Source organism: Rattus rattus, chromosome 11 (assembly GCF_011064425.1).
Source record: "Rattus rattus isolate New Zealand chromosome 11, Rrattus_CSIRO_v1, whole genome shotgun sequence".
NCBI classification, from domain to species: Eukaryota; Metazoa; Chordata; class Mammalia; order Rodentia; family Muridae; genus Rattus; species Rattus rattus.
Genome location: NC_046164.1, coordinates 75,181,508 through 75,201,730, shown reverse-complemented (window position 1 = coordinate 75,201,730; position 20,223 = coordinate 75,181,508). Strand labels below are relative to the sequence as shown.

Below are 20,223 nucleotides of genomic sequence, written 5' to 3'. Positions count from 1 at the left end.
AGCTGGGGACCGAACCCAGGGCTTTGCGCTTGCTAGGCAAGCGCTCTACCACTGAGCTAAATCCCCAACCCCATAATCTTTCTTTTACATGTCCTGCCATCCTTGTGAGCCCATCCGTCCTGAGTCCTCAACAGAAGTGAGCAAGTACGACTGCTATGGAGTCAGACCTTCCAGAACTGGGAACCAAACAGACCTTTTCTTCATCAAGTTACCCGCCATGCTCCCAGTGGCAGCACATATACTAGCACTGGAAGCACACAGAGAAGACTAGCACAGCCCTGCACAAGGGTGACATGCGAATTCATGAAGTGTTCCATGTTTTTGAACCACCAACCAGAGAGCATGTACGGGATGGACCTAGGCCCCCTACACATATGTAAAAGACATGCAGCTTGGTCCTCATGCGGGACCCCTAACAGCAGGAGCAGGGGCTATCTTATCTCTGCTGCCTACCTTTGGATCCCTTTTCCCTGACTGGGACGCCTTGTCTAGCCTCAGTAGAAGATGCACATAGTCCTTCTTCAAGGTGACATGCCAAGGTGGGTTGATATTCATGGGAGGACTCCCCTCCTCTGAAGAGAAAGGGAAGGGGACTCAGGAGAGGGGAGATGAGAGGATGGAACTGAGGAGAGAAGGGAGGGGGCAGTTGCTATCAGAATGTAAAGTTAATTAATTAATAAAAAGAATATTGAAAACGTTCAGAACTGAACAACAACAAAAATCAATATAAAAATAAAGTTATTCAGGGGTTGGGGATTTAGCTCAGTGGTAGAGCGCTTGCCTAGCAAGTGCAAGGCCCTGGGTTCGGTCCCCAGCTCCAAAAAAAAAAGAAAAAAAAATAAAGTTATTCATGCTCAGTTACTTCACTATATCAACGAAACACAGATTATTAGTACAGAAGTCATCTACTTCTTGACTGGTATTTATTGTGACAGCTTAGGTACTACCCTAGTTGGCTTTCCGTTGCCGTGAGAAAAGATTGACTAAGGGTTAGTGAGGTGGCTCAGGAGATAAACACTTTAAATTCAACCTCTGGGACCAACATGGTGGGAGGAGAGAACCAGCACCTGCAAATTCTCTGCCATCATCCAGTTCTCATGCTGCAGTATGCATGTGGTACCCACACTCACACGCTAACACATACATGTAAAACAATTAAAAGCAAATTGCAAACCGCTGACCAAAAACAACTGGGGGTGAGGGGTAAAGGGTTTATTTTATTTGGCTTACAAGTCAGAGTCTGTTGTAGAGGGAAGCCAGGGCGGGAACCTGAAGGTAGAAACTGAAGGTGATGTCACAAGCAGATACCATGGAGTTTACTGGCTTACTCAGCATCCTTCCTTCCTTTCTTCTTTTTCTGTCTATCTTTCTCCTTTTGTCTGCTTGTCTTCTGTTTTGTTTAGTTTTTGTTTTTGAAGTGCTGCCCACTGGCTTGATTCCTCTGCCTTGCTCAGCTACGTTTGCTATACAACCCAGGACCATCTGCCCAGGGATGCTACCGCCCACAGTGGGGTAGGCCCTCCATCAACTAACGACCAAGGAAATGCTCCACGGACAAGCTTGTACGCTAGTCCAATGGAGGTCAGTCATCAATTAAGGTTCCCTCTGCCATGTTGTGCCACGTTGACAGCTGATGCTAGGATGTGTACATTAACACTGTATGATGTATAATGTATGACCCGAGGGATTGGAATTAAAGTGGGATAAAAGGCCCTTCTTGTTCCAGCCTAAGTGAAGCAGGCTCATGAGCTAGTGACACCCAGAAAGAGGTTTTTGGAACCCGGGAGGTCGCAGATGGCTGCTCTACGGCTGTCAGAATGCCGCACAATGAATAGATTGACTTTCACTGCAAATGATAGAGATATCGTTTGGACTACCATGAGAAAAAGAGAAAGAAAGTTAGGAGGCCCATGAACAGTCAAAGGAGGCAAAAAAAAAAAAAAAAAAAAGATTGGGCTTGAAGGCTAAGCTCTACCATAAACAGCACATGCCGAGAAAACACAAATGAAAAAGAGCATTAAGATGCATGAAAAAAGAAACACCAAGCAGAAGGATGACGAGAAGACTCCACAGGGAGCTGTCCCTGCCTACCTGCTGGACAGAGAGGGGCAGTTGAGAGCAAAAGTACTTTCCAACGTGATTAAGCAGAAACAAAAAGAAAAGGCAGGAAAATGGGAGGTCCTCCTACCCAAAGTTCGTGCCCAAGGAAAAACAGAAGTATTGAAAGTTATTCAAACAGAAAGAAGAAAAGAGAAGGCACGGAAGAAAATGGTTACAAAAGTCTGCTTTGTTGGTGATGGTTTTACAAGAAAACCACCTAAATATGAAAGGTTCATTAGGCCAATGGGTCTAAGTTTCAAAAAAGCCCATGTCACACACCCTGAGCTGAAAGCTACCTTTTGCCTGCCTATGCTCGGTGTGAAAAAGAATCCCTCCTCCCCGTTATATACAACCCTGGGTGTGATCACCAGAGGTACAGTCATTGAAGTGAATGTGAGTGAGCTGGGCCTTGTGACACAAGGAGGCAAGGTGATTTGGGGAAAGTGTGCTCAAGTTACCAACAACTCTGAAAACGATGGGTGTATAAATGCAGTCTTGCTGCTTTGACAGTGATGTCATACAAGTCATTCCACTCACTACCGAAGACTGCACACTGCCAGCCAAACACCATCTCCGTGATCTTTCTGAACTACCAAGCTGCCTTACCCCATGTGCAGTCATCAAGAAGTATTTATTAAATTATAAAGGAAAATAAACCACTGGCCAATTAAAAAAGATTAGAAAAAACCAATCGGATACAAGAACCTTTGTGTGAGTTGGTGGTAGCTCTGTTGGGTAGAGCCCTCGGCTACCTGCAGGAAGCTCCCTCCTTAGCATCCAGCAGCACCAGATGTGATAACACACTGCTCAGGAGGCTGCGTAAACTAAAGCGGTGAATTTATTGTTACTCAATAAGTCCTGCTATTGTGAAATGACACAATTCTCTTCTGTAGGGTGCTTAAAAGAAAGGTTCATTTTACTTCAGGTGTTGGGGACCAGAAGAACTCACGCTGTTTACGTTATCTATCTCAAGTTGCCTAGCACCCTCCACCGAAAAGTACTCTTGCTTCTCCTCACACAGATCGCAGGCATAGCAAGGGCATTCAAGCTCAAAGAAAGGGACCGAAGTCCTGGGCAGCTTCACTGCACAGGCTTTTTCTCTCTGTAAGGCTAGTCTACGCTAGGAGGCGCTCAGGCGCAGAGCTGTGCAAGCCTTGGGGTCCGGTGTCCAGTGGACCGAGCTAGTTAAGGGAGCAGAGGGACTGCAACACTGCGCAGGCGCGCTTTCCGTTGCCAAGCCGGTGCGCAAACGCTGAGCAGTGCGCAAGTGTGCGCGTGCGCAAGGTTGAGGCGCGATGGCAGGTGTCGGGGTCCGACCGCTGCAAGGGATGGTGCGATTTGTGCTGCTGGTGCTTACTGTGTGCGCTGCGGGTGCCCGTGGTCTCTATTTCCACATCGGCGAGACTGAGAAGCGCTGCTTCATCGAGGAAATACCCGACGAGACCATGGTCATCGGTCAGGGGGCTGAGGGTGGAGAGGCCCTTTGTTTTCGCCTGGCCCTCGGAAGCACCCCTCTTTCCCTGTCAACTCGACCCCATCCTGAGTGTGCCTTGAGGGTACCAGGTCCACTGCACAGCGCCCCGGGGCCACTTGCTGGGGGCTAGGTTGTGACTGTGTGTCTACCCTGCAGGCAACTATCGAACTCAGATGTGGGACAAGCAGAAAGAGGTCTTCCTGCCATCGACCCCCGGCCTGGGCATGCATGTGGAGGTGAAGGACCCAGACGGCAAGGTAAGCGCCCACCGCCTCGCTGAAAAGGCTCTAGCTGGCGTCAGTTGTCCGTTAATGTCTTTATGGGGTGTAAAGTACCGCCGTGGACCTGAGAAAATGTCTCTAGGTACCAGGTCTCGCATTGGTGTAAAGTTGGGGCTTGATGCACATTGCAGGTTGTACTGTCCCGGCAATACGGCTCCGAGGGCCGTTTCACCTTCACTTCCCACACACCCGGTGACCATCAGATTTGTCTGCACTCCAACTCCACCAGGATGGCTCTCTTCGCTGGAGGCAAACTGGTAAGAGGCTCAGCCTTAGAGTTTCGCGCTTGATACCAAAGTTGGTTGATTACTGTCTTTTTTTTTTTTTTTTTCCTTTTAATGTTTCCTTTTTGGGGAGTGGTTGGATACAGTTAGAGCTGGAGGCTTGCCGTTCTTCCCCATTCAGCTGGCGACAAGATTCAGTCTCCATAGCAGTAACAGACGGTGGGCGGCACCCCGTCATTCAGTCCTATTTCCTTGTAGCGTGTACACTTGGACATCCAGGTTGGGGAGAGATGGCTGCTAAGGATAAGTTAACAGAGCTACAGCTTCGAGCGCGCCAGCTGCTTGACCAGGTGGAACAGATCCAGAAGGAGCAGGATTATCAGAGGGTAAGGGACTTGCACTTGGAGGCTGCAGTTGACCTTTATACCCACTGTGTGTGCAACGTGTCTGCTGGGCCCTTCTCTACTCAGGAAGATGTGGGAGTTACCAGTCTACATAGGTGAGGTTTGGTTTTGGTTTTCTTTCCTTGCTTTTGGTACATGTCTATAGTGCCAAGGATTGAACCCTCGCCTGAATATTAGGCAAGCTCTCTACCGTTGAGCCTTCAGTCATATGTGTGTGTGTATTATATACACATATATAAAAATTATTATATTTAATATGATATGTTATATATAAATATATATAAAACATATACATACATATATATGTATGTATATATGTTCTAAAAGCCTACACCACTCAATATTATTATATATAAGTACACTGTAGCTGTCCTCAGACACACCAGAAGAGAGCATTCGATCTCATTACAGATGGTTGTGAGCCACCATGTGGTTGCTGGGAATTGAACTCAGGACCTCTGGAAGAGCAGTCAGTGCTCTTAACCACTGAGCCATCTCTCCAGCCCAAAACTTAACATTTTAACTATTTGTAAGTGTACTGAACTGTGGCATTACATAGATTCCTATTGTGTTGCAACCATCACGGCCATCTATCTGCATAACTGTCATAGAGACTCTGACCCCATTAAGCACTCCTCTTCCCTAGCTGAAGTTTTGATGTTTTCTCTGTGGCCCTGATTAGCGGTGAACACTGGCTCCCCATTTCCCATGTTCTGCAGTTCTACTTTTTGCCTATGGTCTTGATCACTCACTCAGCTACGTGGAATCCTTTTGTGTCTTAATTCATTTAGCGCAATGTGCCCAGGGTTCCTCTGCCTTGTAGTTCGTCAGAACTCCTGTTTTTTTATATTTATTTATTTTTGCAGTGCTAGAAATTGAACCTCTGTCATCACACATGCTAAATACGGGTTCTGAACTCCATCATGCCCTACCCTTTTAGATATTATCAATGACGTGTATCTATCTTTGGGTTTATATGTGTGTGTGTGTGTGTGTGTGTGTGTGTGTGTGCAGGTATCCTGTGAGTTCAGAGGAGGGTTTCAGATCCTTGGGAGCTAGAGTTACACGTGGTTTCCAGCTACCTGATATGGGTGCTGAGAAGTGAACTTGGGTGCTCTGCAAAAGAGGTAGGAGCTCTTCAACACTGGGCTATCTTTTTATCCTATAGAACTATCACTGTCCTTAAACAGGGTTTCTCTGTGTAGCCCTGACTGTCCTGGAACTTGCTCTGTAGTCCAGGCCAGTCTGATATTCAGAGATCCACCTCCCTCTGACTCCCAAGGGCTGGAATTAAAGCCGTGCACTACCACCTCTAGCTATAGAATTCTCCTTTTGAGGTTGAATAATAGTCTGTTGTATGTATAGACCTCATCTTTCTTTTGAATAGTTATTTCTAAATCGTATGAGCCAGTCTAGGGAGAACAGTGTACAGTCTAGTAATACCCATTGCTTGCTTGTTTTCCATAGCCTCTTTCTGGAGAAAGCATGATTTCAGTCCTAACAGAAATGGTTGGGGCGCTGGAGAGATGGCTCAGTGGTTAAGAGCTCAGACTGCTCTTCCAGAGGTCCTGAGTTCAAATCCCAACAACCACATGGTGGCTCACAACTATCTGTAATGAGATCTGATGCCCTCTTCTGGTGTGTCTGAAGACAGCTACAGTGTATATATAATAAATAAAAAAGAAGAAGAAGAAGAAATGGTTGGAGAGAACGTTACCGCCCCCCCTTTCTAGGGGCAGTCGCAGTGGAAGGACTAGCCTCCAAATAGAATTACAGGTGGTATTCCAGAAGCATTTGGTCTGAAGTTGTGGGTCACACAGACGGAAGGCCTTGTAAAAGCAGGTGGTTTTTCTACCCATTCTAACCCTTTGTTCACTGTCCCATGCAGTATCGTGAAGAACGCTTCCGTCTGACCAGTGAGAGCACCAACCAGAGAGTCCTGTGGTGGTCCATCACCCAGACCGTCATCCTCATCCTCACTGGCATCTGGCAGATGCGTCACCTTAGAGCTTCTTTAAGACCAAGAAGCTGGTGTATCTTGCCCTGTAACCTTTCCCTTTCACCTCAATCATTTGATAATTTTCCCAGCCAGCCCCTTGTCCACCTGGATCTTGAGGAGGAAAAATGAAAAACCACATGTCATCGGTATCCTGGCATTAAGCCATTCAGATCAGCTACCTTTGACCCTGCTTCTCCAAGAAGCAGACATTGGTCTAAGCTTTCAAAACCTGCCTTGGGGTTTGGGAGAAGTTGGAATTAACCCAAGATCAAGTCATTTCTTTTGCCTCTGGCGATTTCTCCTCTGTTTTCGAAGAGATGACCAAATGCACTTCTGTTTTCTGTGTGTCTGCTTGTTCTTACTGAACAAGCAGCTGGCATGCCCATGGAGGCGACCCTGCCTCAGTGCTCCTGGGTCAGTCCTGAGTTCTCCCAACGGCTTTGTGAATGTAAATGAGGGGCAGTTTGGGGTCCCGAAGGATGGAGATGCCTTTCTATATTTTAGAACTATTTTTGGATAAATTATATATTTTCCTTCCTGATTGAATCATTACTGCCTGAAACTAGCCAAAAACACCAGTCCAGGCGTTTTAATTCCACTTATTCACACAGTTTTAATAATGGCTGTGCACTGGTTCCTTTGGCAATCTGCGGCCAGAAAGCAGATCCCTGTCAGAAGGCCCTCAGGTTTCACTCAAGCAGTGGTAAATGTTTTTGAAGGTTCGTTTTTTTTTTCCCTTGCAACTCCGTATGTAGACTTGACCAGCCTCAGACCCACCTATAGGTGCATACCTATCAGATGTGATTAAAGAGGCGTGCGCCACCACACCCGACACCAACATTTTCCTCAAGGGAACCACAGTTCGGTTCTTTATGCGGACTTTTTTTTCCCAATGAAATAAAACATAGTTAACTATGTCTGATATGAAGTAGTAGGCTGTGGGTAGCAGTTAGACCAAGGAAAGGTGGTGGGGTAAGGGCAGGGGAGGTTGCTGCCTGGACTGCTCACCTTTGTAGAGAACCAGGAGTAGACTTCACATAAGGATTGGCCTGGGAATGGGTGGGAGGATTGCTTCAGCATTCTGAAAGGTCACCCTGCTAGATAAGATGTCGGCAAAGAACTAACAGCAGCAGCAGCAGCAGCAAAGAGGAGGTGGTTTCTTGGCTCCTGAGTCATAAACAACTCTGACTGAACCTCACCCGCTTCTGTATGAGCCTCATGCAATTAGTTGCCCATTCTTGGTATTTTTATTTCATAGTTTTATTATATATTTATTTGGAATATTTATTAAATTTCTTTTTCTGACTTATAGAACTAAACTCTCCCTTTTTGTGTGTGCGTAGTGTACCATATATGCAAACATATTTTACACTTAGAGTATATGCAATTTTTTTTTTGTTTGTTTGTAAAGAGGAAGGCAAAAAAAGTGAAAAGAAATTCTACCATCCCTCCTGTTTCTTTCCTGGATGGCCACTTAACCACCAGAAAACTTGGTCTGGTACTTAAAATATGCTTTCCTCAGGTTGGAGTTAGTATTGGGAGTCAAATGTTAGAATTATTTTCTTTTTAGGTTTTTGAGACAGAGTATGTATATAAAGCTTTGGCATATGCCAGGGTGGCCTTGAATTCACAGAAATCCACCTGCCTCTACCTCTCGAGTGCTGGGATCAAAGGCCTGTGTTACCATGCTAGCCAAGAGAATGTCCTAGTCCCGAGAGAGAGCTTGTGTTGGTCTTTAAGTCAAGATCCTCTTGGCTCTGCCTCCCAAGCGTTGGGGTTTTATTTGTGTGGCAACGTGCCCAGAAATAAGGTGTCTTTTGAATTACTTATATGTGTAGATCGATAACATGGGGCCCTTGAGAAGGGACACGTTTCTGCTCCGATATCTCAATTCTAGCCAGCAAAGTAGACTGGACCCGAGAATGCCAGAAGCTACAGAAGGCCAGGCCGGGCATTGATGGGTCTGTCCACAATACCCTCACTGGACTTGTTCTCTGTGAACAGGCAATATTTTCTTGCTGATTCCTTTCCACACACCCCCACCTTGGAAACTTAAACAAATTTCTGGCAGCACTCAATTATGGCCAGATGCAGGCTTGTATATGAGGGGTACGGTAGGCAGGAAAATGACTGCCCCAAATCTACCTTCATCCTAACCCCTGAAACTTGTGAATGCCATCCAACACGGCAAAGATTGCTGATCAGATAACGTTAAAGTAGGGAGTTAATCTGGATAAGTGGTTCTCAACCTGTGGGCTGTGACCCCTTTGGGGGTCAAATAACCCTTTTACAGGGTCACTTAAGACCAGGAGAGAACACATTTACATTATGATTCATACCTAGCAAAATTACAGTTGTGAAATAGTAACAAAATAATGTATGGTTGGGGGTCACCTCAACATGAGGAACTGTATTAAAGGGTCACAGTATTGGAAGGTTGAGAAGCACTGACCTAGAGCATCAGGTGCCAGAGTCCAGCCTTTTGGAGTTAGGCCTTTTTTTTTTTCCCCTCGGAGCTGAGGACCAAACCCAGGGCCTTGCGCTTGTTAGACAAGCGCTCTACCACTGAGCTAAATCCCCAACCCCTTAGAGTTAGGCTTCTAACCCCACCTTAAGTCTCCCACTTTGCTTGGTAGGAAAGCACTCTACCTTGAGCCAGTTTAAGACCCTTCATTGGTCTTTCCTTCAACTCAGCCCACTTTCCCTTTCTTAAGAGATAGTCAATATAAATAAGACCAGGTGGGTAAATGTTCTTAGCCCCCACTAATCTCTTTTCTAGTCTTGTCCTAACAATAGTTACCAGAATGGCTTAAGAACAAACTTTTAGCTTTAGGTGACCAGATCAAGTGACCTTTAGGCAAGCTGTTTATTAGAGAGCTAGAGTAGCAAGGTGAAGGGCATTATTCTGTTCCGCTGGGGAGGGAGAAGAGTTCTTTTAAGGACTCTTGTGAAGGGGTTGTGCCCAGAAAAAAATGGGCCCAAGGTCGTCTGACATCACATAACTAGACGTGGAGACACTGTTTCTGGTTTTAGAAGGTGTTTTAAGAGGTCCCAAGGAAGAATGGTAGTGCATGCCTTTAATCCCAGCACTCGGGAGGCTAAGTCAGGCGAATCTCTTGAGTTCAAAACCAGTCTGGTCTACCTACTAAGTTCCAGGCCAGCCACTTATATAGTGAGGCCACGTCTCAAAAAATAGCAGGAAAAGTTCCAAGGACATTCCTTGGTAAGGAATTATGGAAGAATGGAATAATGAGAAGAATTAGCGTGCGTTAACACCGTCTGACTGCAGCCCTTCTGGTTTTGGTTTTCTGAGAAAGATGGTCCCAGGAAGGGGTCGGGTCAACTTGGCTCTTCTGCGAGCTGTGAAGGATTGCAGGGCGTATGGCGGTATCTGAGAAAATCTTCATAGTAGCTGGAGGCCTGATATAACATTTACTTTAGGTTAGCAACTTTTGCCGCAATTTCTGCCCAGTGAGATTTGCCTCTGTGGTTACCCACAAACCCGAATTATTCTGCGCATGTGCCTAAGTGGCGGCTGCCTCCCCTTAGCCAAAACGCGATCGGATCCTAACCATAACAAAGCAGGCAAAGTCCTGTCCACGTCACTTTTTGAATCAGGGAAGGCTTTGTGGGGCGCCGGGGAGGAGGAACCCACAATTCTGATGGGGTTGGAGAGGCAACATTGAAGAACGCGCCTGCGTACAGCCAGAAGCACAAGTCGGTGTAAACGCCGGACCTCCCGGAGGCAAAACTCCCAGGAAGTGACGTATCCTCCAGCGCTGATTGGTTGTTGACTTGTCCCGCCCTACGCGTGCGCACTGTCAGCGTGGAAGTCACGCCATGGAGGACCAAGAAGCGCTGGGTTTTGAACACATGGGGCTGGATCCTCGGCTCCTGCAGGTATGGGGAAGGCTGTGGAGTGGGACCTGGCGTGCCGCTGCCCTCCGCGCCGCTTGAGTCGCATTCTCTTCCTTCTTAGGCTGTCACCGACTTGGGCTGGTCGCGACCTACGCTAATCCAGGAAAAGGCCATACCTCTGGCGCTGGAGGGGAAGGACCTCCTGGCCCGCGCCCGCACAGGCTCCGGGAAGACCGCAGCTTATGCTATTCCGATGCTGCAGTTGCTTCTCCACAAGAAGGCGGTGGGTAGCGAGAGGAGCAGTGGGTCTGAGGCAGAAAGCTCCAAAAGACTAGGGAGGGAAGTGCCCATCTGTGCCAAGGTTCCTATCGGTCCTTTATCTGTGTTAGGCGAACCCTAAACAACCCTGGTCTATTTGCAGTATAATCTCTGAGCTGGAGTTAGGGTTACTTGCCTCTCAACCCAGGCGTTGATGCCACTACCACCAATCCCTTGTAATTTCGAGTAAACTATTTTTATCTAGAGAGGGCTCTAATAATTTCAGGCTTGTGGTAGGTTAGTTCTAAATTTCAGTGCCTGGGAAAGTCCTGCGTGCTGTGTTGTGAGGTGGGCAGAGTTAAGAGTTTATCAGAACACAGCTAGGTGATTGTAGTGCATGGCTCTGAGTGTTTGGAAGAAGTGGAGAAAAACATCGGGCAAACCCAGTACTTTGCACAGTCTTTAATCCGTGCTCTTACAGACAGGTCCTGTAATGGAACAAGCTGTGAGGGGCCTTGTCCTTGTTCCTACTAAGGAGCTGGCAAGGCAGGCCCAGTCCATGATCCAGCAGCTGGCCTCCTACTGTGCTCGAGATGTGAGAGTGGCTAATGTCTCAGCCGCTGAAGATTCAGCTTCTCAGAGGTGGGTGAAAGCAGCAGGCCTCTAAAGGAACAACACTATGCAAAGATGTGGCCTTGGCGCTGTGAGTGGCAAGGCAGGGCAGGTCGGTCTGCCGGGGTGAGGTTCTGGCTGCTAATTTCTTGCCACCCAAAACTTGCTACCTGCAGAGCTGTGTTGATGGAGAAGCCAGATGTGGTGGTGGGGACCCCATCCCGGATATTAAACCACTTGCAGCAGAAAAACTTGAAACTCCAGGACTCTCTGGAGCTGCTGGTAGTGGACGAAGCTGACCTTCTTTTTTCCTTTGGCTTTGAGGATGAACTCAAGAGTCTTCTCTGGTAAGGAGGAAAAGGAAGTGGCTCTTACACCCGCAAGGGTCTAGACTTGGGTGGGCTGGAGCCTGATCAGGCCTTGCTCTTCCTTTCAGTCACTTGCCTCGGATTTACCAGGCTTTTCTCATGTCGGCCACTTTCAATGAGGATGTGCAAACCCTGAAGGAGCTAGTGCTACATAACCCGGTAAGAGGTGCCGAGAAGCATCCGGAACTGAGACACTCAGAGACTTGTCCATCCTTCTCAGAGGAAACTGCTGGCACTTGAGGAGGGACTGTTATTGTTGGGCGTGTCATTCCTAATTCTTAGTCACGGAAAGGAAGTCACTTAAAGTCATTATATATTTATAGGTTTCCCTAGTCCAAACTGTGCTTTCCCTGGAAGGTCACTGTCTTCTAAGACCAGAGTTCTCTTGTGTCCATTTCAGTCTTCAGAACCTTTGTGCAGGCCTTCTGTACTGTGTCCTGTCGCCTCCCGACGTTTGTCTTTGCGGTGTACACAGATGCTGTACCTGCAGTGTGTCTCTATGCACCAGAATAGTTAGGGCACACACACCGGAAATCCTTAAAGGCACATCTGTTCTGCACTAATGCAGGTGCTTTGGTTGGTGGGGCAGCCCATAGAACTGGCTCTCTCTCCTGATCACAGGTCTGTCCTTTTCCTAGGTTACTCTCAAGTTACAGGAGTCCCAGCTGCCGGGGCCAGATCAGCTCCAGCAGTTTCAGGTGGTCTGTGAGACTGAAGAAGACAAGTTCTTGCTGCTGTACGCTCTGCTCAAGCTGTCCCTGATCCGGGGCAAAGCACTTCTCTTTGTCAACACTCTAGAGAGAGGCTACCGGCTCCGTCTTTTCCTGGAGCAGTTCAGCATTCCCTCCTGCGTGCTCAACGGGGAGCTCCCACTGCGCTCCAGGTCTGCTGTGAGCTGTGTCTTTATAAAGATAAGCTGGGAAGAAACATGGGAGGAGAACCCAGTTGGTTCTTTCCCTTTTTACCAGATGGGTTTTATGCTGTATTTGTAGTAGCCTAAGGTGGCCTTGAACTTACAGCAGTCCTCCTGCCTCAGCTTTCTAAGTGCTGAGATTAAATTTGTGGGCCGCCACACACGGCTTGGTCTTCTTTTTTCTCTGCTCCCCTGCCTCTTTGCAGTGTGAGGGACTGAACGCAGAGCCGTGTTTGTGCTAGATAAGCGCACAGCCACTGACTTACATACACCTGGCCCTCTTTCCTGGGGGCCAGACTCTCAGTTTAATGACAACTCTGAAATACTTTTTTTTTTTTCGGAGCTGGGGACCAAACCCAGGGCCTTGCGCTTGCTAGGCAAGCTCTCTACCACTGAGCTAAATCCCCAGTCCCAACTCTGAAATACTTAACTGCTGCACTGTTAAAAAAGAAAGAAAGAAAATTACATATTATTATGTGTATGGGTGTTTTATTGCTTACGTAGTGCATACCAGATGCCTATAGAGGCCATAAAGGGTGTTGGATCCCCTGAAACTGGAGTGACAGACAAGTATTAGGTGCCATGTTGGTGCCGGGACTAGAAACTCGGCCGTCTGGAGAGCCGCGGTGCATTTAGTCATTGAGCCATCTCTCCAGCTCATTGCTTTATTTTTCCAGAGGAAGCTGAGGCACAGGTCTGGAGACGATGAAGGAGATAAAGAGGAGGGAGTGGGGAGGGATGGTGGTTAGGGTGATTCGGATTGGGAAGAGTCTCGTGCCTGTCACGCTCATCATTGCGCTTGGATTGCAGGTGCCACATCATCTCACAGTTCAACCAAGGCTTGTATGATTGCGTCATAGCCACAGACGCAGAAATCCTGGGACCCCAAGTCAAAGGCAAGCGGCGAGGCCGCGGGTCCAAAGGAGACAAGTGAGTCCTCGGTTCTCTCTTCCCGGCCTTCCCCCCAAGAGGACTGTTTTCAGCATCCGTAAGACCGAAGCCACAGTGCATAGAGTGAGTGGGGTGCCAGACATTCTGATGGATACACCTGGCAGCCCCACAGGCCCTCGCTTAGCTTCCTGAACAGACAGAGAAGTAGGGTGGTAGAGGGCGCGATTCCCGAGGCTGGCCATGGGTGAGCCGACGTGTATGGGCGATGGTCCAAGCAGTCCTGGACACATGGCCACCATGAGCAGAGAATGTGAGTCTGAGGGGAAAGGGGACACTGTCTAGGTGTTGCCTGCTTGGAGAGTCCAGGGTCCCGGAGGTGGTTTAATCGGTCAGTGTGTTCTGCTGTTGCCCAGGGCTGAGGTCAGGGTATGGGTGTGGCCACATGTCAGAACTCCAGGCGACCCACCAACACCCCAGCTCCCGGAGTGATTCTAACATCCGATAGTTTGGTGGACTTTCAGCTCTGCTTAGAGGGGATGGTTCAGAAGTAATACGTGAGAACAACTTCCTAGAGAGAAGTATCTGTCTGATACTAGGTTATTTTCTCAGGGCGTCTGATCCCGAGTCAGGTGTGGCCCGGGGCATAGACTTCCACCATGTGTCTGCCGTCCTAAATTTTGACCTTCCTCCCACTGCAGAAGCCTATGTCCACCGAGCTGGCAGGTAGGAGGATGGGGTGTGGGGCAAGCTGGGGAGTGCAGAAGGACAGACCCTGCAGGCTAGTGATACATGCTTGACCCTCTCCCACTGCAGGACAGCTCGAGCCAACAACCCAGGCATAGTTCTGACCTTCGTGCTGCCCACGGAACAGTCTTCTTTGGGAAAGATCGAGGAGCTTCTCAGTGGAGGTAAGAGCCCTTGCTCTATGACTATGAGTCTAGCAGCCAGGCTTCTCCCTGCACATCTGTCATTGCAGAACCCAGGTGTGAGACAGGATGATTGACAGTTGGAGGCTAGCCTGGGGTACATAGCAAGAGCCTTTTTTTTTTTTTTTTTTTTTTTTTTGGGTATTTTTAAGTCAAAGAATAGGGCTCAAGAGGTGGATCTGTGGTTAAGAGCACTTGCTACCCTTTCTTTTTTTTTTTTTTTCCTTTTAAAAATATTTTATGGGGGTTGGGGATTTAGCTCAGTGGTAGAGCGCTTGCCTAGGAAGCGCAAGGCCCTGGGTTCGGTCCCCAGCTCCGGAAAAAAAAAAAAATATATATATATATATATTTTATGTATGAATACACTGTGGCTGTCTTCAGACACACCAGAAGAGGGCATCTGATCCCATTACAGATGGTTGTGAGCCACCATGTGGTTGCTGGGATTTGAACTCAGGACCTCTGGAAGAGCAGTCAGTGCTCTTAACTGCTGAGTCATCTCTCCAGCCCCTTAAGAATTTTTTTAAAGGGGTGGTAGATACTCTGCTGTCTGGACTTAGGCGCTTTGAGTGGGTGAAGTGTGCCTTGTCTGTAGGCAGCAGCCGTCATCATGAGGGGTCTCGTGGCCACAGCAGCCATGCGGGCCGTGGGCTGTGAGCCTGAGGCTACGATGGGACGTTGGGCTCAAGCACATACACCCCTGACCTAGGCATCTCGGGAGCTGCTCTTAGACCTGAGTAGAGTGGTGCTGAGTAGTGTCTCAGGGAACAGCATTACGCGGGCCCTGCCCTCAGCCCTCACTGCTGTCTTCTCCCCAGAGGGCCAGGCTCCCATCCTGCTTCCCTACCAGTTCCAGATGGAGGAGATTGAAAGCTTTCGCTATCGCTGCAGGGTGAGCATGGCAGGTGGGGAGGAGGGTGATTGAGAAATGGGTTGATGGGGGTTGGGGATTTAGCTCAGTGGTAGAGCACTTGCCTAGCAAGCGCAAGGCTCTGGGTTCGGTACCCAGCTCAGAAAAAAAAAGAAAAAAAGGAAGAGAAATGGGTTGATACCCCGTTGCTGAGCACTGGGGTATGAGGCCATCTTACCCCTGCTGTACCCACAGGATGCCATGCGCTCCGTGACGAAGCAGGCCATTCGAGAGGCAAGGCTGAAGGAGATCAAGGAGGAGCTTCTGCACTCAGAGAAGCTCAAGGTGAGGGCAAGCTTGGGGCTGTCATTTTGGGCAGCTAGCTAGGCTCTGAGTGGTGAGAAGCAGAGAGCTGAACGGTGTGCCGGCCTTTGGCAGGGGGAGGCAGGAAGCCAGCTGGAAGACAGCTGTCGTGCGGGGAGGATGGTAAACACAACTTCCCAGTGTGCACTTGGTATTAATTACAGTAAGCATGTAATGGTGTATGTACAGACAACACTATTAGGACCACCGTAAGAATCATTACCACACTATTTGGAAGCCCCGGAGGGTCCGTGCGAGGGTCCTTGGGATGTCCAAGCCATCCCTAGATGTTGCACAGACATGGGAACCATGTCTGCTGGTTTGATGAGGAGCAGTCTGTAAGGCGATAACTAACCTCAGGCGTTTCAGAGTGCCTCTGTTCCTGTCTTAGAGAAGGAAGCAGACATGTCCTTGTACAGGGGATCTCCTTGTATCCATTTTGGAGACTCAGAAGTCTAGCATCAGTGAGTGAATAAAGGTTCTAGCTGCCCCAAGTTGTGAAACTGGCATGTGAGAAGGGACCGCATTCCAAAGCCTCCAGAGTAGAGATTTCCAGAAGGTAGCATCATCTGGCTCTGCCACAGCATGCAGTGCCTTGCTTGGCCAGCAGAGGGCAGATGTGCAAGCCATGAGAAGCCTGTCCTGGTTTGTCCTAGGCTGTGGCTATCAAGGATGAAGAACAAAGTGGTAGGCAAACTTCACGGTGACACTTTTTGTGCATCTTAAACCTTGTGCTCTCTGCCTGTCAGACATACTTTGAAGACAACCCCAGGGACCTCCAGCTGCTACGCCATGATCTGCCCTTGCACCCGGCAGTGGTGAAGCCTCATTTGGGCAATGTCCCCGACTACTTGGGTGAGTGTTGCTGAGGGCCAGGGGACTGGGGGAAATGGCCGAGCCCCACCAGTCCCTGTGCTTGATGCTGGGGAGGCTCGTATGTGAGAGGGCCTAGGGACCCAGGCAGCACAGCAAGTGTGGACAGAAACAACTGCACCGTGTGCCTCATGCAGACAGGCTCAACCCGTCCTCCTCATGGTAGCTCTGCCGAGCTGTGGAGGTGAGGAAACTGGTTATGCAGAGTTGGTGGCACATTCCAGGGTTTGGCTGAGTAGGAGAATGAGCCCGTGACTGACTTCCTGTCTTCTCAAGAGACTGAGCGCATTTGAGGGAGACCCTAGTTCTGGAGAATACTCCACATTGGCAGGCACCAAGCTGAAGCCTCCGTGGTTCCTAGATGGGAGCAGATGAGGGAGGGAGACACCGAGCCAAGGGTGGAAGGGGAGCTGTTGGAGTGAGCTGGTCCTTCTCCTCTCAAGAAGGCGCTGAGATCCCTTTGGATGTCTAGTTTGGGATATTTTGGTAATGAGTATCCATGCCTTCTATGCTTACAATAAAGGAATAGGAGAAGAGTTGATGAGGAGGTGGCTGGGCAGTTACCGCAGGACTCCACCATTCCTGGTCTTGCCTGCCTGGAGTGCAGTCAGTTTGCTAACGCCATGTTGCTGCCTTGGGAGTGACAGGCAGGGCTGGGAAATTGTGGTGCACACCTTTAATCCCAACACCCAGGGGGCAGAGACAGGCTGATCTGTGTGAGTTTGAGGCCAGCCTGGTCTACAGATCAAGTTTCACAGCAGCCAGGGCTATGTAGAGAAAACAAAACAAAACAAAACAAAAAAGATGACAGGAAGGTAAGGGAGGGACATACCAGGGCAGAAAAGGTGTAAGTGTGAAAGGGCCCAGGAAAGAGCGCCCAGGAAAGGGCTGGAGGCAGGTTCCTGAGGGACAGTGAGCCGGAGAAGATCACTCTTGGTCTGTGTCAGAAATGCTAGGAGGCTCCCTTTGGCCTAAAGCACCTGCTAAGAGCCAAGTCGCTCACTAAGAGTGTGGCCTGTCCCGATGGGGTTGAAGTGGGTGCTGGGAGGCTGGGCCCAAGATCTCGAGAAGTTCTGGTAGATATAGAGGGAGGGAGGGGCAGAACCACCCTCTGAATTTCTCTTTTTTTTTTTTTTTCCGGAGCTGGGGACCAAACCCAGGGCCTTGCGCTTGCTAGGGCAAGCGCTCTACCACTGAGCCAAATCCCCAACCCCTGAATTCTCTCTTTTTAATGCCTCATCCTTAAAGGTGTCATCCCCCCCACTCCTCCGTGCTATACTGCTATTCTGCTGCTGCTGAATATGTCATAGCTTCTCTCTCTCTATTTCATTTTTATGAGTACACTGTAGCTGTCTTCAGACACCAGAAGAGGGCATCAGATCCCATTACAGATGGCTGTGAGCTACCGAGTGGTTTCTGGGAATTGAACTCAGGACCTCTGGAAGAGCAGTCAGTGCTCTTAACCGCTGAGCCAGTTCTCCAGCCCCTCTCTTTCCTTGTTATCTGTCCTTTCACTAAATACTACAAAGATGACTCAGATAGGCAGTGGGAGCCTATGGAGCTAACTTTAATCTTTCGTCTGTGCACATGTAATAAATGAGTACTGGATACTCCTCCACCTTCTGTCCACGCCCCCCAACTCTTTACTTTCTTTATGGCTTTTTGACACAGGGTTTCTCTGTGTAGCCCTGGCTGTCCTAAAACCCACTCTGTAGACCAGGCTGGCCTTGAACTCAGATCCTCCTGCCTCTGCCTCTGAGTGCTGGGATTAAAGGTGTGCACCACGGCTACTGGGCTGGATTGGAGTCCGTGCTGTAAGTGTACAGGGTAGGCTGAGAAGGGAGTGGGCCAATACTGGAAGCCAGGCTTCTGGAGTAGACAGAGCTGTGTAGCCAAAGCTACAGCTGAATAGCTAGGCTATCCCTGAAGCCCAGCCTCTCTTCCAGTTCCTGCTGCTCTTCGTGGCCTTGTACATCCTCGAAAGAAACGGAAAAAGATGCCCTTCTCTAGAAAGGCTAAGGTATGTCTCCTGCCATTCCTGGGACAGTAGCAGGGTTCCTTTCCGCCTTTCCGCCTTGCCCTTCACTCACCTTCAGCGGTCTGAGGGAGGGAAAGGACTCCCAGGAGTGGGTGTGGGGTTGTGGTATCCCTACAGATGCCTGAAGGCCCTGTTCTGCCATCAGTGGTCTCCCTCACGTTGTCTGCAGCCGCTGGCTGTTTCTGGCTTGTGGCACAGGGATTTGATCAGGTGCCAGCACTGCTCACTCTGCTGGGACCGTCTGACTGATTCCCCAAACTGACTTTCGACTCTGCCCTTGTAGAAGGTGAAGACCCAGAACCCGCTGCGTGACTTCAAGCACAGGGGGAAGAAGCCTAAACCCACAACAAAGCCTTCTTGAGGTTGCCTGAGCCTGGGGACACTGAATTGGGCATCCTGGCCTGTGTGGAGTGGGCTGCCCACTCCTTGTGGGCACATTCTGGTGCTTGCTGTTTGGACAGACTACTTTGAGGAAGCAGCTTTGGACACCCCGTCACCTTGGCACTGCTGGGCTGCCATGTTGTCCGTTAGCAGAATAAAGATTCCGTCTGCTCCAGGCTGTGACCCTCTGGACTGTGGGAAGAAACTGCTTTCCCACATCTCCAGAGCTGGCAGACTTCGAAAGGGCGATCCTGTCTGGCTCTGCTGCTGTGTGCAGTGCCGCCGTTGGCAAGCAGAGGCCAGGTGTCCTGCTTCTGCTGTTCCAGTGTTGGGCTGTGGCTGACCCAGAGCCCTGTATCGAGTTCTGCTGATCCAGATCAGCTGACAGATGGGCTTCTCTTCTAAGTCAGACCATAAGCCCCTGCATCTCACCAGCACATGCATGTTCCCATTCAGAGAAAAAGTGACTAAGCCCTGGGAGACGAGGCAGCGAGTGTCCCTTCCTAGATGAAGGAGCAGGACAGTGTGTGTTTGTTTCAGAAGCACAAGTGGTAGTATAAGGAGTGCACACCTGTGAGACCCTTCCTCCGTGTCCCAGCCTGAGCCCTGGCTACGGGAGTGTTCGTTCAGAGCAGGTGATTCTCAGCATCCTCCTACCTGACGCGGATACCACAGTGTGACCCCACGGCTGTCTGCCTGTCAGTTCTTACCAGGCGTGGTAAGGCGAGGCTGGGGTGGGGAGAGACAGTGGAAGGTGGGAGAACTGTCAAATCTGGTGAGGCTCTGGTTATGGTTAGGGCGTGTGGCTTGAGTGACAGGATCTGAGACTTGGGGTTTCTTTATCTTAACTCCAAGGATCTTCAGAAAGCTGGAGTCTGCCACCTGGGAAGACAGGGATTGTGAGTAGATAGATTCCAGAGCCTTGATGTCCACAGTGGTATAGTCCTGTGCTCAGTTGTACTGAGAAAAGGTCCTGGAGCTGGAGATCAAGAACATCCCTGGGGCTGGGAAGATGGTTGTAGATAAAGCGTTTGCTGTGCAAGTAATGAGGGCCTGGATTTGCAGCCGCAGCATCCACATTAAAGCTGAGTGGCAGCTTGCGTCTCCAGTCCCATTGTGTGCCTTGTGGGCAGGGAGAGCTAAAGGAGCTTGCTGGCTCGGCAGTGTGGCTCAAACAGGAAGCTCTAGGTTCAGGGAAAGACCTCATCCTAAAAGCTAAGATGGAGAGCAATGGAGGAAGACCCTGGTCTCAGCCTGTGACCTCGCGGGCATGACAGCATGTACCACCACACGCAAGCAAAGAGTAGTCGCTGGCCTTTTCCATCCTGCCTTGTGACAGCCCTGGACAGTTGAGTGCCCCGAGGTGAATGTTGCATCCATGCCTGCTGTTCCTGTAGCATTGCCTGTGGT

At 49.4% G+C, this 20,223-nt stretch overlaps 2 protein-coding genes, 1 non-coding gene and 1 pseudogene across 3 annotated transcripts; all 4 read left to right on the top strand.

Moving 5' to 3' along the window:
- The first annotated feature begins 217 nt into the window (after positions 1 to 217).
- Positions 218 to 323, top strand: LOC116913055. The gene has a single exon (XR_004389589.1). It is a non-coding gene; the product is annotated as a U6 spliceosomal RNA (small nuclear RNA).
- Positions 324 to 1,817: 1,494 nt separating this feature from the next.
- Positions 1,818 to 2,607, top strand: LOC116912526 (annotated as a pseudogene).
- A 728-nt stretch (positions 2,608 to 3,335) lies between these two features.
- Positions 3,336 to 7,801, top strand: Tmed4 (transmembrane p24 trafficking protein 4). The gene is given in 7 exon segments (XM_032916627.1): positions 3,336 to 3,555; positions 3,731 to 3,831; positions 3,987 to 4,112; positions 4,338 to 4,362; positions 4,365 to 4,465; positions 6,372 to 6,486; positions 6,489 to 7,801. Coding segments are annotated over 7 exon segments (672 nt in total). The 5' UTR covers positions 3,336 to 3,395; the 3' UTR covers positions 6,533 to 7,801.
- Positions 7,802 to 10,298: 2,497 nt separating this feature from the next.
- Ddx56 (DEAD-box helicase 56) lies at positions 10,299 to 18,991 on the top strand. The gene is made up of 14 exons (XM_032916702.1): positions 10,299 to 10,382; positions 10,462 to 10,623; positions 11,080 to 11,240; positions 11,387 to 11,557; positions 11,647 to 11,737; positions 12,217 to 12,461; positions 13,302 to 13,421; positions 13,992 to 14,105; positions 14,196 to 14,290; positions 15,127 to 15,200; positions 15,414 to 15,503; positions 16,271 to 16,376; positions 18,341 to 18,414; positions 18,716 to 18,991. Exons 1-14 carry the CDS (start codon positions 10,323 to 10,325, stop codon positions 18,791 to 18,793), a joined length of 1,641 nt encoding a protein of 546 aa, XP_032772593.1. The 5' UTR covers positions 10,299 to 10,322; the 3' UTR covers positions 18,794 to 18,991.
- The last annotated feature ends 1,232 nt before the right edge of the window (positions 18,992 to 20,223 follow it).

What these genes read in the sequence shown, in the direction of transcription:
- Ddx56 (XM_032916702.1), top strand. Translation starts at nt 10,323, where the DNA reads ATGGAGGACCAAGAAGCGCTGGGTTTTGAACACATGGGGCTGGATCCT. An exon ending in TGGATCCTCGGCTCCTGCAG is followed by an intron (nt 10,383 to 10,461) that starts GTATGGGGAAGG and finishes CTTCCTTCTTAG; the next exon opens with GCTGTCACCGACTTGGGCTG. An exon ending in GAGCTCCCACTGCGCTCCAG is followed by an intron (nt 12,462 to 13,301) that starts GTCTGCTGTGAG and finishes CTTGGATTGCAG; the next exon opens with GTGCCACATCATCTCACAGT.